The 15138-nt window shown below is 57.3% G+C and overlaps 1 protein-coding gene across 31 annotated transcripts in view; it reads right to left on the bottom strand.

Annotated features, from left to right (window-relative positions):
- ABLIM2 (actin binding LIM protein family member 2) overlaps positions 1 to 15138 on the bottom strand; it is a 158666-nt gene that overhangs the window by 100268 nt on the left and 43260 nt on the right. For 30 of the 31 annotated variants that reach the window (XR_006265654.1, XR_006265652.1, XM_043447917.1 and 27 more), the window contains exon 2: positions 11859 to 12002. Coding sequence is in view for 28 of the 31 variants with exons in the window: in XM_043447917.1 (XP_043303852.1) it covers positions 11859 to 12002 (144 nt within the window). In the remaining 3 variants the exon portion in view is untranslated. Of the gene's footprint in view, positions 1 to 2981; positions 3162 to 11858; positions 12003 to 15138 lie in introns of those variants that run through there. The other variant, XM_043447940.1, reaches the window with a different exon arrangement.

Consider the following 15138-nt stretch of genomic DNA (forward strand, 5'->3'; position numbering starts at 1 on the left):
CAGAAATACCAGATGGGGGAGGCAGTCCCAGGTACCTGGGCACCTACGATGTGCTAGGCCCTGTTCTGGATGGGAAGATTCCATAAGGACACATGATCACCTCCAGACCACAGTGAGGCTTCCTGACTCCCCGCACCCGTCTCCCCCAGTGGGGATGAGGCCAGACCCCCTGCAGGAGGGAGACAGGCCGGGCACGCAGGCACTGACCCTAACACACACCTCCTGCCCTGGGAGGACTGGGGAGACCCGCGGGGTGGCGGGGGGGCGCCTTCCCCCAGGACAGGCCCCAGGGCACGTGGGAGCCAGGCTTGGTTCCTGAGGCAGCAGCCTTCATGCCCCTCCCTGCGGAGGACCAGCCTGCCATCTGGTCCGTCTGGGGTCTTCAAGCGTCGCAGCCCCTAAGCCAGGGTCTTAAAAAACTCTGCAGCCCGTCTTCGAATCAATGCATAAACGTTTTCATCAAAACATTAACTGAGGGAATGTTCCTGGTGGTCCAGGGGCTGAGACTCAGTGCTCCCAGAGCAAGGGGACTGGGTCTGCACCCTGCTCAGGGAACTAGACCCCACACCCCACAGCTAAGAGTTCACACACTGCAACAGCCAAATACATAAACAAATGTTTAAAGATTAACTGATTGCAGAGGATATCATTTCTGGGAAAGTCTAAGAATGGGCAGCTTTAACTAGTCGATTGGAGATGCCAAAGCAAGACCATGGACCTCTGTTTAAAATCCCAGAGCCAGGCTCTGAGTAAAAGCAGGCTTTTCACCTCGTCCCCCTTCTGCCTAGAAAGCCAATTACCATCCCTCCCCCTACCCACAGAACCATCTGCAAGAGGGGTGTTTCTGAGATGGAAAACGCCAATGGTTCCACAACAAAAACCCCACAGTCCCCGTGGAACTCGATTTATTAGAAATTTCTTATGGACATGCTGTGTGCGTGCCTGCTAAGTCATTTCAGTCGTGTCTGACTCTTTGCAATCCCATGGATTATAGCCCGCCAGGCTTTTCTGTCCATAGGATTCTCCAGGCATGAATACTGGAGTGGGTCGCCATGCCCTCCTCCAGGGGGTCTTCCCGACCCAGGGATCGAACCAGCATCTTTTGTGTCTCCTGCATTGGCAGGCAGGTTCTTTACCACTAGCGCCACCTGGGAAACCCTTCCTTATGGTCAGTTCAGTTGAGTTGCTCAGTCCTGTCCAACTCTTTGTGACCCCATGGACTGCAGCACGCCAGGCTTCCCTATGTATCACCAACTCCCGGAGCTTGCTCAAACTCATGTCCATTGAGTCAGTGATGCCATCCAACCATCTCATCCTCTGTCGTCCCCTTCTCCTCCCACCTTCAGTCTTTCCCAGCATCAGGGTCTTTTCAAATGAGTCAATTCTTCGCATCAGGTGGCCAAAGTCCTGGAGCTTCAGTTTCAGCATCAGTCCTTCCAATGAATATTCAGGACTGATCTCCTTTAGGATGGACTGGTTGGGTCTCCTTGCAGTCCAAGGGACTCTCAAGAGTCTTCTTCAACACCACAGTTCAAAAGCATCAATTCTTCGGCACTCAGCTTTCTTTATGGTCCAACTCTCACATCCGTACATGACCACTGGGAAAACCACAGCTTTGACTAGACGGACCTTTGTCAGCAAAGTTATGTCTCTGCTTTTTAATATGCTGCCTAGGTTCTTATGGTCACAGGCTCTAAATATTTAATAGCTTATTCTGGATGAGGTTGTTATTACAGCTACTAGTACAAAGTAGTACTAGTACTACTTTTACTAGTACTAGTAAAAAGCTAGTAAAAAGTAACTAGTAAAAAGCTAGTTACTAGTAAAAATTACAAGTACAAAGCTATCAGAAGAACACTTATGACGGGGCTCCCCTGGTGGTCAGTGGTAAAGAATCCCCCTGCCAGTGTAGGGGACAGGCGTTCCGCCCCTGGTCCGGGAGAATTCCACACCCGCGGGGCAGCTGGGCCCGTGTGCCACAGCTCCTGAGCTGAGGGCTGCAAGCACTGAAGGCTGCACGCCCTAAAGCCGGCGCGCCACAGCAAGAGAACCCACCGCCATGGGAAGCCCACACACCGCAGCTAGCCCTGCCCGCCACAGCTAGAGAAGAAGCCGCACAGTAACCAAGACCCACGCATCCAAGATAAACACAGAAAATCAGAATGCAACACATGTGTTGCTATTACACGGAGGTTATCACTACCCGGAGAGGGTAAGAGCCTTCTGCAGTGCAGGTCTTGATGACACGGATGGTGGCGGGGGAGAGGAGCTCCTGGGGTCTGATCCGGGAGCCCCGACCTCTGAATAGCGTCCTGTGTGGTGCCCTGCAGGTTCGGGAGGCGAGGGCAATCGGGCAGCCTCCCTTCACCGCAGGCGGCTCCTCAGGCTGGTCGGTTTGGGAAGAGCTCTCCAGGAATCAGAATCTCCGGAGGGTCTCAGGGTCCCCGGGGCCGGGTTCTGCTCAGCCCGGTCAGCAGCGCCTTTCAGCACGTGGACTGGTCAATGCCCACAGCGCACCCTCCCACGGCGACCTGGGGGCTCCAGTGGCCCTGCCGGGAGGGGCCCTCTCAGCTCAGCCCCCAGCCCCACGCGGACCAAGGTGGTGGGCCTCTCCTGGGTCTCCCCGTCCCCCATCCCCTCGCCCAGGGCACAGGACTGCATGTACCATTCCATGCTCACAGCCGCCCGCGGGCTTGGAAAGCCTTCCTTCCACGTCTCCAAGGAGCGGCTGGCTCTTTGGACAAAAAGCTGAGCAGCTGAGAGCCTGGACGTCGGGGTTACCCGGGTGATGCAGGCTCGCCCCGCGCACCGTGCTGTGTGCCCCTCGGCAGGTCCCTGACCTCTCTGGGCCCCACGTCCTCGGCTGGGTCTGCTGAGCTGGGAGGACAGCAGCGTGCAGGGCATCCTACGAGCGCCCGTGACGTGAGCCCCGAGTCGTGCGGGGACACCGTCCAGGTCATTGTTGGACTGACGTCACTCACCCGGGAGGTCGGAGACCAGCACTCGGTTCCGGATCTGTCTCCCTACCGGGAGCGAGCGAGCCCGCTTTGTTCAATCTTGCACCGGTGTAACTCCTGCAGCTGCACCCTGACTTGGGAAGAACAGGCTCCCCCGGGGCCTGTGCGGGAGAACTGTTGTCCTCTGCAAACGCCGCCTGCAGCGATTCGGCCCCCAGTGACGGCTGGCTCCCGGACACCCTTGGCTCTGGGGTTTGGCTCATTTTCCAATCTTCTTAAAGCTATGACGGCACTGACTATTCCTCAAAGGAGAAAAATGTGCAGAGGGATATCGAGTACCCCTTTAAACCTGAGTCTACATCACGGAGGCACCAGGAGACTGAATAAAAGCAGCTTTTCTGCCCCGAGAGCTGGGTCCCGCTAGTGCCCACCCCCCACCCCCCCGGGTTATCTCTGCTGCTGAGTGGACTGTAGCTGCCCAGGTGCCTGAGGTTAAGGCCAGACAGTAAATCCAGATCTCTGCCTGCTAAAAATAGAGTCCAAATACATTCAGTTCAGTCGCTCAATCGTGTCCGACTCTTTGCGACCCCATGGACTGCATGGCTTCCCTGTCCATCACCAACTCCCGGAGCTTACTCAAACTCATGTCCATCGAGTTGGTGATGCCATCCAACCATCTCATCCTCTGTCGTCTGCTAAAAGTCCTCATCAAGGTAGTATGCTATCCTTACATTCTATCTGCCTAAGCAAGTAGCCGAGAGTCACGAAGGGCTCCGAGCCGCTGTGGGTGACCCGAGAGGCCCCCCCTTTGGCGGTCAACCATGGTCATTTCTGAGAAACGGTCAGGAGGGGGCGGGCCGTGGTGGGAAGACAATCGGTGGCACTTTCTGGAATACCGTTTGGCACCGACTCAAAGGAGTCTGCGAATGGCTCCTACCCGCTAACCCAGCCGTCTGTCTCTGGGACTCTATCTCAAGGAAACGACTGTGAACGTCCACAGAAGCCCACCCGCACAGTGTCAGCTGCAGCGTTAACTACAGGATGAGGTGATACGTGAACGCTGGGCTTTAGAGACAGGAAGCCTGGGTGTGGATCCTCGCTCCCGCTGCTGGCCAGCTGTGTGACCTGGGGCAAGTAACTGAACCTCTCTGAGCCTCAGAGTCCTCCTCTGTAACAAAGGGTTAATCATACTGATCTCCCACGGTTGTCACGATAAATCAGTGAGATGAGGCAAAGGAGACTGATCACCCCGGCGCCGGCTGGAATCCATGCAACCGTTTAACAGCTGAGGAATGGCTCCAAGTTTGCCGTGGGCCAGGCAACTGAACGAATTTGGTTAGGTATTGAAACGTGATGACAAACGCATGATGGGAAAAGGCTCACACAGTCCCTTAAAGAGACACGAAAGTATGTAGACAAGAGGACGCCGGATGGAAAACTCTTACAAAGGCAGAGACTGGGATGCGCAGGGCAGTCCCTCGGGGCGGTCAGCTGAGGGGCGCTCGGTGCTGGGGCCTGGGACAAGGAGAGCGGCTGACGCCACAGCAACAGGCGGACCCAGAACTCAGGCGTCCGCAGAGCTGAGCGAGCTGGCTGGGGGCAGCGGGGTCCCCACCCGCCCAGGCCCCAGCCTCGCCTCGGACGCAGACCCTCCCTGTGGAAACCACAGGCCCACATCATCTGAGAGTCCGTCCTGCCCTGACTGTCCACCGCTCTCCCCTGGCGTCCGGTTCCCACGAACGCTCCTGGAACACAGGTCCCTGTCACCCCCCGAGGCCCAGACCAGCTCTGGGTGTGGCCGTCCATGATCCCCAGAGGGGTGTGTCCTTGTGGACGACCCCACCTGCTGTTACCAAGTTACAGGCAGAGCTGGTGCACGACACACACACACACACACACACACTTACACACAGTCACACACTCACAAACACATTCACGCACACACCACACTCACACACACACACTGACACTGACACACACACTCACACACTCACAAACACATTCAACACACAAACACACACACATTCACAGACACATGTCCACTCACACACAGACACATGCACACACACACATGCACACGCACACTCACTCACACGCACACACACATAAGCTCACACACTCACACGCATACACACACACCATGCACACACACCCCCACACATGCACACAAACACTTACAAACACACACCACACACACACATGCATTCATACACACACTCATACACACACCTACAGACACACTTACACACACATTCTCTCTCACACACACACACACTCAAACACACACACACTCTCACACTCACACACACTCTCACACTCACACACACATACACACACACGCACACTCACACTCACACACACATACACACACACTTACACACACACACACTCACACATACACACACACTCACACACACACATCCCTCCCCCCGTGTCTCCTTCACTCTTTCTGCAAACACGAGCACGCCCAGCCCCCGGACCGCACGGATCAGAAAGCACTGCGTTCCTGGTCTCACTTCCTCATCTTCTCATCATTTCGGAGTCGGGGCTCGTGCTGAAGCATCATGAGCAGGACGACAGAAGACCCCAGCTGGAAACAGATGCTCCGAAAGCACAGAACTCGGTCATGGGAAGAAGGTCCAGAGGACCAGATTCATCTTCCTGGGCAAGTTTCAAGTTGTTTGTAACAACGGTAACAGCTTTCATTTTTTCCCAAGGACCTGCTATGCGCTGGATGTTTGACCTATTTCCGTCTCACACGGAGTCCCACTGTGTACCGTGAAGCTGGCTGGGTTCTAAGACAATCTGGAAGGAGATGCCCCCTCAGACTGTCGTCCAAGCTGCCGCGGTCTCGGGCTGGGGCTCTGGGCCCCTCTCCCCACCCTGCCCTCCCATCAGCACAGCACCCAGAGGCCACGACACTGAGACACACAGGACCCTCCTGAGCTCTTCCTCCAGCCCTCCCCACTCCCTCTTCACTCTCCTCCAGCCATGCAGGCCTCCTGCTGTCCCGGAGACTGCCGGGCACAGCTACCTGCCTTAGTATCACTGCCCTGGCTGTTCCCTCTGGTTGCAATGTCCTTCCCTCGCCTCCTTCAAGTCGTCACACAAAGGTCACCTCCTCCGTGAAGCCTGCCCTGATCACCCAACTTAAAATAGTGACTTCCTGGCACTCCTTTCCAACTCTGTCTGCATCTTGCGCCTTGTCTCCCCTCCCTAGTCCTTCACTTTCAGTATATAATAAAGATCTACTTATTTTCTCTATCTAGTGAGACTTCTCTGTCTCCCGGCCCTAGAACATGATCTCCACGAGGACAAGGATGTCTGTTTTGTTCATGGATGAATCCCAAGCACCCAGAACACTGCATGGCATAGAGCAGGTGCCCAGTACGGTTGTCGAATGGAAACCGAGGCTAAGAAATGTGTCTGAGACCCATGTGAGCAGTGAGTGGCAGAGGTGGGATTGGAACCCAGGCCTGGCAGCAAGGCCCAAGCTTGACAATGTCGAGAGGGTCTGGAAAACGATGTGCTTCCTTTCACGAATTTTCATATTTGGGTAAACCAAGTCACGTCAAGCAAGCACCTGGGTGGCAGGACCCCGGTATGCGGGGATCTCAGGTCAGCATTAGACACAGTTGCCTTCTGTGCTAACAGACCCTGCTGCAGTTGGACTGGCAACACACCCACCGAAGGAGGAACATGGCTGGAGTCAGTCAGTCCCCGCCCTCCCTTTCCTCTTTACTGGTGGGAGCGAGTGTGACCCAGTTCTACCGGTGAGTCACACAGGAAGCCTGTGAGGGCTTCCAGGGAAAAGTTCTCCTCCCTGATCAGAGGGCTGCTGCTGTTCAGTCACCCAGTCGGGTCCGACTCTTTGCGACGCCATGGACCACAGCACGCCAGGCCTCCCTGTCCATCACCATCTCCTGGAGCTTGCTCAAATTCATGTCCATTGAGTCAGTGATGCCATCCAATGATCTCATCCTCTGTTCTCTTCCTGCCCTCAATCTTCCCCAGCATCAGGGTCTTTTTCAGTGAGTCAGCTCCTCACATCAGGTGGCCAAAGTATTGGAGCTTCAGCTTCAGCATCAGTCCTTCCAATGAATATTCAGGGTTGATTTCCTTTAGGGTGGACTGGTTGGATCTCCTTGCAGTCCAAGGGACTCTCAAGAGTCTTCTCCAACACCACAGCTCAAAAGCATCAATTCTTTTGGCGCTCAGCTTTCTTTATAGTTCAACTGTCACATCCATACATGACTACTGGAAAAACCATAGCTTTGACTATATGGACCTTTGTTGGGAAAGTGACTTCTCTGCTTTTTAATAAACTGCCTAGGTTTGTCATCAAAGGGAGATTGCCCTGATTAACCAAACAGGGCAATCATGGGGGGCGGAGGGCCCCTTTGCCTACGCACATCCTTGCCCAACCTCGTCCCCAGGGTTGAGTCTCAACCTGTGAGGATAGGATGTTTGGAGTTACAGCAGCCATCTTGAGACCATGAGGAAAGGCATTGTTGAAATGCAAAAGATTGGGGGTGGGGCAGTTGGGGTGGAGAAGTGAAAAAAGAACCCAGTCTTTGATGACTTTGTTAACAAGCTCTGGTGGGTAAGAAGGCTACTTCCAGGCTTCCTGTAAAGATGATAAATACCCATGTAATTTAAGACAGTGTAAGTTGGTTCTTTTATTTTATTCATCCAAGAGCATCTTCAATGACTCATAGACTTTGCATTTTCATGAGCGGTGAATAAAAGATCAATCGAAGACTGTGCAATCCTCGTGCTTGAATAAACATAGCTCTTTAAAACTCGCAGGAAATCTTAGCTGTTCCTGTCATTTTTCAGCAGGTTAAGCAGACATGTCACAGCAAGGGCCCAGCTGTGTCTGCAGGCTGACAGGGCTCCTGGCACAGAATGAGCCTGTGGGTGGGTGGATGCCTGGGGGTCCTGGAACCAGGCCTGTATGCCCACGGACTCCTGCCACTGCCCCCACCAATGGCAACCCGCCCCAGGCAGCTGCTGGGGCTTAAGGGTGAGGCCCAGATGCTGGCCCGGCACTGCCCACCCCGGCTGCTAAGGACCAGGTCAGACCCATTCCCAGGTCTCCTCGGGAGGCTGGAGCCCAGAGAAGGACCCTGGGGGAGGGTCACCTGGGGCAGCCCTCCCGCCCCCCACCCCCCGCCACCAACCAAACCCCCTGGGCCACAGCAGGTGATGGGCTGGGTGCTGAACATCTAATGCCTTTTATCCAGTTCCTAGGGTCAGTGCCCCCAGACAATCCTTTTAAATACAGCGGGCACTTCCCCTGGGTCTTTTAAAATCAGCTTTTAAAAAAAAGCAATCTAATGGCTTTGGCTTTCCATGAACATAGCACGTGCTTCTGCAGGAGAGCAGAGGAGATTGAGCCAGGCAGATGTTGCAGTGGCCAGGGCGGTGCTGAAGAGCAGAAGAAATGGGCCAGGCAGGGCCCCAGCCAGGGTGTCGGGTCACGGCCTCCCCGGGAAACGTCCCTGGGCATCGGGGCAGCCCTGTGGGCCTAGGGTTGAGTGAAGGGCACAGGGTCATGGCTGAGGGCAGGGCTGCGGTCCTCAAGTTTTCTTTTCAAATGACCAGACTCAACACCAGAGCCCCCACAGAGTCTGTGACTTGATGCGCCTACAGGTGGGGCTCCTGGGGGGTGGGGGCTCTCTCCGCTGCCCTCCTTCCCCACCCCCTTCGTCCTCCTGTCCAGGAGGCCCCTCCACGGAACCCGAGAGGGAAGACCTCCATTCAGGGGTCTTAGCAAGAGACAAGGATGGAGGATCCAGGGCCAGGGCAGTGTCCGCGTGCCCCTGGGGAGACTGAGTGGCCGGCAGGGCCCCTCCTCCATGCGGACCCCCGACAGGGAGATCTGAGCTCCTGAGACACCCTGTTCACAGCCCTGGGGGGCACCATCTGGGCGTCTGGCCATGTGCCATCTCAAGGTCTGGCGGGAGCCTGGGCCCAGAGGGGTGGGGGCAAGGCCAGGCCCAACACGCGCTCCAGCCAGAAGGCCTGGCCAGCCTCAGGGCACCTGTCCACTCAGCTCCAGCCAGCCGGCCAGGCTCCTGTCTGTCCCATGTCCACTCTCCGCGTGCCCGTCAATCCACCCCCCAGTCGTGCCCCCACCCGCTCACCCTCACAATGCACCCGCCCTCCGCCCCTCGTCCGCCCCCCCTTCCCGGCCCACCCCGTCCGCCCCCGCCTGCACACACAGCCCCTTCCCGGGTGCACCAGCTGAGCTCAGAGGCGCCTGCTACCTGGGGCCAGGTAAACTCAAGGCGCTACCCAGGCGATGGGAGAGGCCGAGGCCCGTCGGCCTGGAGAGCCCACTCTGGTCCCCGCCGGGCGAACTGGCCGGAGGCAGGGGCCCGCTGGCGACCCGGCACTGACCCGGGGTTGGGTGGGGTGGGGGGTGGAAGGCAATTGGCCATTGGGGTTTTCTCTCCTTCCAAGGCTCACGTGGGGGCTGCTCTTTCTGTTTCTCCCGTTCATCCGCATTTATCCTCCCCTCCCTCTCTCCCCCTGCTTTCTCCTGCTCTCGTTTGAAGATCTTCAGGTCTGGGGTCTCCAGCAGCTGACTGGATTTGCCCCCTTGGGCAAGAAGGGTTCCCCTGTTGCCTCAGTTTCCCCTCCTGGGAAAGGACGGGCGTGGACCAGGAGATCCGTAATTCTGAAGCTCCGGGGCGGCCGGGTGAGGTGGCAGCTCTGAACACAGGGTCCATCTTTGTTCACCGATGACCGTGGCCTCCCTGACCCCCGGCCCTCACCTCCTGCCCCCTCTTCACTGGGACACAGACCCTGCTGGGGGCCGCACCCCGTCCCTCTGCGCTGGGGTGGGGGCAGAGCTGAGACTCATGGGAAGGGCACCCCCACCCCGACTCACACCAGTGGCTCCCCCAGGGGACAGCTGTGAGTCACAGCCACCCTTGAATCCTCATTTTCAGTGGAGATAAGGCCACAGCCACCCCATCCCCCAAGACTGGGGGGCTTTAGGTGGAAACACACAAGAGAACTGAGCTCACAGGAAGCGCTCAGCAGAGGTGAGGGCCAGGGGAGAAAAGCCGGCTTCCGGCGCCTCACAGGACCAGCGGGCTCCTTGGGGCCCTGCTGCATCCCCAGGGGCCCCCTTCCCAGCTCTCGGCTTCGACCACTAACCACCAGCTTTCTCCACTGAGCTGGTAGATTTATCTTCTGACCAGACCGCAGCCTCCAAGCCAGGTCTCATGCCTTCCTACTCAGCACTTTCAAAGGCCGGGCCTGGCGCACAGTAGGACCTCCTGGGACCACGGTGGGCTGAAGGGACTCAGGCAGTTAACCGGCCCCGTGGTGCTGACAAAAGCCACGGTGCTCCGCGATCTTACACGTGGCGTGTTTGCTTCCCTACTTGGACCAGGAAGCCCAGGCCGTCACTGCCTGGGGCCCCAAGATCCATCTGTGAACATCCGTGCATCTCTGGGCGGCGTTCAAACCCACCGGACGGCAGGCTGTGACAACACCGCATGCTGCCCAGAGGTAAGGTGGGAGTTGCAGGGTCACTGAGAGAATTCTTTAAAACTACAGGGCTTCCCAGGGGGCACTAGTGATAAAGAACATGCCCGCCAGGTCAGAAGACATAAGAGATGGAAATCCTATTCCTGGATTGGGAAGATCCCCTAGAGTAGGCCATGGCAACCCAGTCCATCATTCTAGCCTGGAGAATCCCACGGACAGAGGAGCTTGGTGGGCTACTGTCCATAGGGTTGCAAAGAATCAGACACAACTGAGCAACTTAGCATGCACGTATAAATTCTTTGAGTCTGGACACAGTGCCAGATTGCTTTGATTTGTCCATCCCTTCCCCCAAATGCTGCTTTTCATGTGTTTTCAGGAAAGTGAAAGTGGCTTAGTCGTGTCCGACTCTTTGCGACCCCATGGACTATATAGTCCATGGAATCCTCCAGGTCAGAGTACTGGAGTGGGTAGCCTTCCCTTCTCCAGGGGATCTTCCCAACCCAGGGATCGAACCCAGGTCTCCCGCATGGCGGGCGGATTCTTTACCAGCTGAGCCACAAGGGAAGCCCAGGAATACTGGAGTGGGTAGCCTATCCCTTCTCCAGTGGATTGTCCTGACCCAGGCATCGAACCGGGGTTTCCTGCATTGCAGGCAGATTCTTTGTCAACTGAGCTATCAGGGAAGCCATGTTTTTAGGAAACTAAATGTAAATTCACGAAATCCCTTCGTGCACGCCAGAATATACACTCATTTAGTGCAGGGAGGATGGGCAGGCTGGAAGGATGCTCCCAGAAAGGATCAATCAGAGGGATTTCTTGTCATTTACTTTACTCTCTTATCTTTCTGATATTTGAATATCAAACTATCTCTTTGAATCTAGTGCATATACATGTCACTTTATATAACCAGATAAAAGGTCATTTTCATTTGGAGCAAGCAGTAATGTTCTCAGTCCCCCTCCAGTGAGGACGGGCATGCCTGAGGTTCACAGTCCACCTTCAGCCCCGTGCACCCCCAGACGCTGAGTTCACGCCACCAGCAATGGCCATTTACTACGTTTCTCTGGGACCCAGGTGGCCACTTTGCTCTGGCCAGTGGATCCGAATCCTCGGACACGGCTGCAGCCATCGAGGATGCTGCCCAGGACCTAGACCTCATCCTCTCACCCACCGCCCCCTTGGGCAGGAACTCTCGTCACCCCTATAAGGGAGGCAGGCAGGCCATGCTGAAAAGATCACGTCGGTATATGAAGGTTGGGGATGCGTTTCTCCAACAGCCCAGATCTAAGGAGTTCCCGGGGACACTGTGGGGCCCAGCAAAGCAGCTGGGAGGCGGGCCCCGCCCCACGGCAGGGCTGTGCCGGGCCCCGCGGTGGAGACGGCCGGGATGCTCACCTTTGCAGATGAAGCACTGGATGTGGAAGTACTTGTTCTGCACCCGCAGCACCTCGCCCCTGCACACGTTCCCGCAGGTGTTACACAGGATGGCCGTGCTGGGCGGCTTCTCCGGGGGGCTGGGAGCAGCCTGCGGCTCTGACACTGCGGGGAAAAAGGAGCATTAGAAAGCGGGATGGGCCAGGCACAGGTGAGCAACCCCGAAACCCTTCAAGCGCTCGGGGCCCCACATAACCCCCCAGCACGACCCAGAGGGCAACGGGGGACCAGCGGAGGTCAGGAGATGGGAGACTCTGACGGCGGTCCTGTCCCCCACCTCCCAAAGGGAAGCCGATGCCCCCTGGCCCTCCGGGGCCTCAGAAGCAAGGCACCCCCCAACACACACACACTGCTGAGCTCGTGAGTCCTTCTGCAGACGGGGACCCAGGTCCTCTCCTGTGCCATACAACCATCGCATCCTCCTGTGAGCTCGCTTCGAATCCGCTCTGTGGCCTGGGGCCGGCGACCTGAGTACTGTCACTGTTCCCCCTTACAGCCAGCCACGACCGAGGGTGGTCATGGAGACCCCCAGAGGGACGGGTCAGGGTGGATGGCCGAAGGGCCTACCTGTGGGGCTCCAGGGGTTCTCGGCAGGGCCGCCGCTCACCCACACCCTCCAGAAGCACCTACAGGGGCCAGTGTGAGGTCACTCGGGCCCACGCAGCGTCTGTGCCCAGGGAGCTCCAGCCCAGCAGTGGCCACGGCCAGGTGGTCAGGGGACGACCAGGGGCCAGGGACCAGCTCCTCTCAGGCCTGATGGGGCTGGGGGCCTGGGGCACCCGGGAGGCTACTGAAAGGGCGGGGGGCGGATCCCACATGCCTGGCTAGGGGCAGGCTCGCCCTTCTCAGGCTGGTCCTGGGTGGGAGGTGGACCCGGGCTGCAGGGGCCAGTGTGGGCCGCGCTCTCTGCCCAGCAGGCTTCTGTACCAGCCTGCAGCACTGCCTCCCCCCTGAGCTTCACGTGACTCCCTGAGAGGAGCTGGTCCCCTTTCCTCCGCGGGGAAGCTCGTCCGCTCCTCTGCCTGCCTCTGGGTCTCTGCCAGGCGCAGGGATGGAAGCAGACCCCCTGCTCAGCCAGCTCCAAGCACACAGCCTAGCGAGGACCCACATCTTCCAGTCCCACCTTCCATCTCGCTCTGGGGTCCCCTGACCCGAGGCTGAGGCAAGGATGCGGTCCTAGCGGTGTACCCAGGGGACGCCAGGTGGCAGAAAGCAGTGGGGAGGAAGGAGAGCGTGCTGTCGAGCTGATCTCCCCCTGGGAGACCCTCCAGGGCATCCCTCAGGAGGAGGGCAGGGGGCTGGGGCACCGACCCCCCATCCCCCGGGTCAGGGCTGCCCCGGAGCAGGGCTCTTGGCCCCCTTTTCTGGGCTGAATGAGTTCTGAGGTTTTAGCAGAGGTCCGGAGCTCAGAAGCCAGGGGGCTGTAGGCACACAGACACACGTACACAGAGACATACAGACACACACACATGGACAGACAGACACAGACACACAAATACACACTCACACACACATGGACAGACACATACATAGAGAGACACAGAGGCACACAAATATACATTCACACACACATGGACAGACAAGACATATACACACACAGACACACATACATACACACAGAGACACAAATATACCCTCACACACATGGACAGACAGACACAGACACACACATAGAGAGACACAGAGGCACACAAATATACATTCACACACACGGACAGACAGACACAGACACACACATAGAGAGACACAGAGGCACACAAATATACATTCACACACACATGGACAGACACACACACACACAAACACACAAGCATATGTTCACACACACATGGACAGACAAGACAAATACACACACAGACACACATACATACACACAGAGACACAAATATACCCTCACACACATGGACAGACAGACACATACGTACACAATCACACACAGACACACATAGAGACACTGAAGTATACATTCACACACGCAAGGACAGACACACACACACAAATATATAAATGTAATGTACATATATACACACAGATACACGCATACACATTTAGACGCTGTTTTAACACCATCACTGATGGAGTACTAGGCACAGAAGTTTTGCTCACTCTTGTAAAGATGGAGGAGGCTGATGTCACACAGAGGACGTTTCCCCATCCAGCCTCCAGCCTGCCCCCCAAGCCTCCAGACCCCCTTTCCCCACAGTCCCCGGATCCGCAGTGCAGGGCCCCCTCCTCTGGGTCCCGCCTACGGGGAGGGTTTGACCGCAGGCAGCTCCACGCAGGGCGCGGGCCACGCAGGGGGCACCAGGCCTTCCAGGAGGAGGCTCTGAAGACCCCGGGCAGGGGCAGCCGTCTGGGGCCAAAAGCCATCCTGGGGCTTCCCCGAGGGCTCAGCAGTAAAGGGTCCACCTGCCCACGCAGTGGACACAGGTCCGACCCCTGACCCCGGAATATCCCACGTGCTGCGGAGCAACGAAGCCCGGGCGTCAGCACGGCGGAGTCTGTGCTCGAGAACCCGGGAGACGCAACGCCTGAGCCGGGCACCCTAGGGCCTGGGAGACTCAACGGCTGAGCCAGGCACCCAGGGCCCGGGAGACGCAATGCCTGAGCCGTGCACCCTAGGGTCTGGGAGACGCAATGCCTGAGCCGGGCACCCTAGGGCCCAGGAGACACAGTGCCTGAGCTGGGCACCCTAGGGCCTGGGAGACTCAAGGGCTGAGCTGGGCACCCAGGGCCCGAGAGACGCAACGCCTGAGCTGGGCACCCCAGGGCCTGGGAGACACAACAGCTGAGCCGGGCACCCTAGGGCCTGGGAGACTCAACGGCTGAGCCGGGCACCCAGGGCCCGGGAGACACAACGCCTGAGCTGGGCACCCTAGAGCCCACGCTCTGTGGCAAGAGAAGCCCCCACAATGAGAGACCCACACACAGCAGCTGGAGAAGAGTCCCTGCTCTCCACAACTAGAGAGAAGAAATCGCGTGCAGCAAGGAAGACCCAGCACTGCCAGAAGTAAATCAACAGGAAAAATTACAGACATATACATTTTAAAAGATATATATGCATACCAGGACTTCCCTGGTGGCTCAGATGGTAAAGTGTCTGCCTACAGTGCGGGAGACCGAGGTTCAATCCTTGAATCAGGACGATCTCCTGGAGAAGGAAACGGCACCCCACTCCAGTACTCTTGCCTGAAAAAAACCCATGGACGGAGGAGCCTGGCAGGCTACAGTCCATGGGGTC

The sequence above is a fragment of the Cervus canadensis genome, chromosome 26 (assembly GCF_019320065.1).
Source record: "Cervus canadensis isolate Bull #8, Minnesota chromosome 26, ASM1932006v1, whole genome shotgun sequence".
Taxonomy (NCBI): Eukaryota; Metazoa; Chordata; class Mammalia; order Artiodactyla; family Cervidae; genus Cervus; species Cervus canadensis.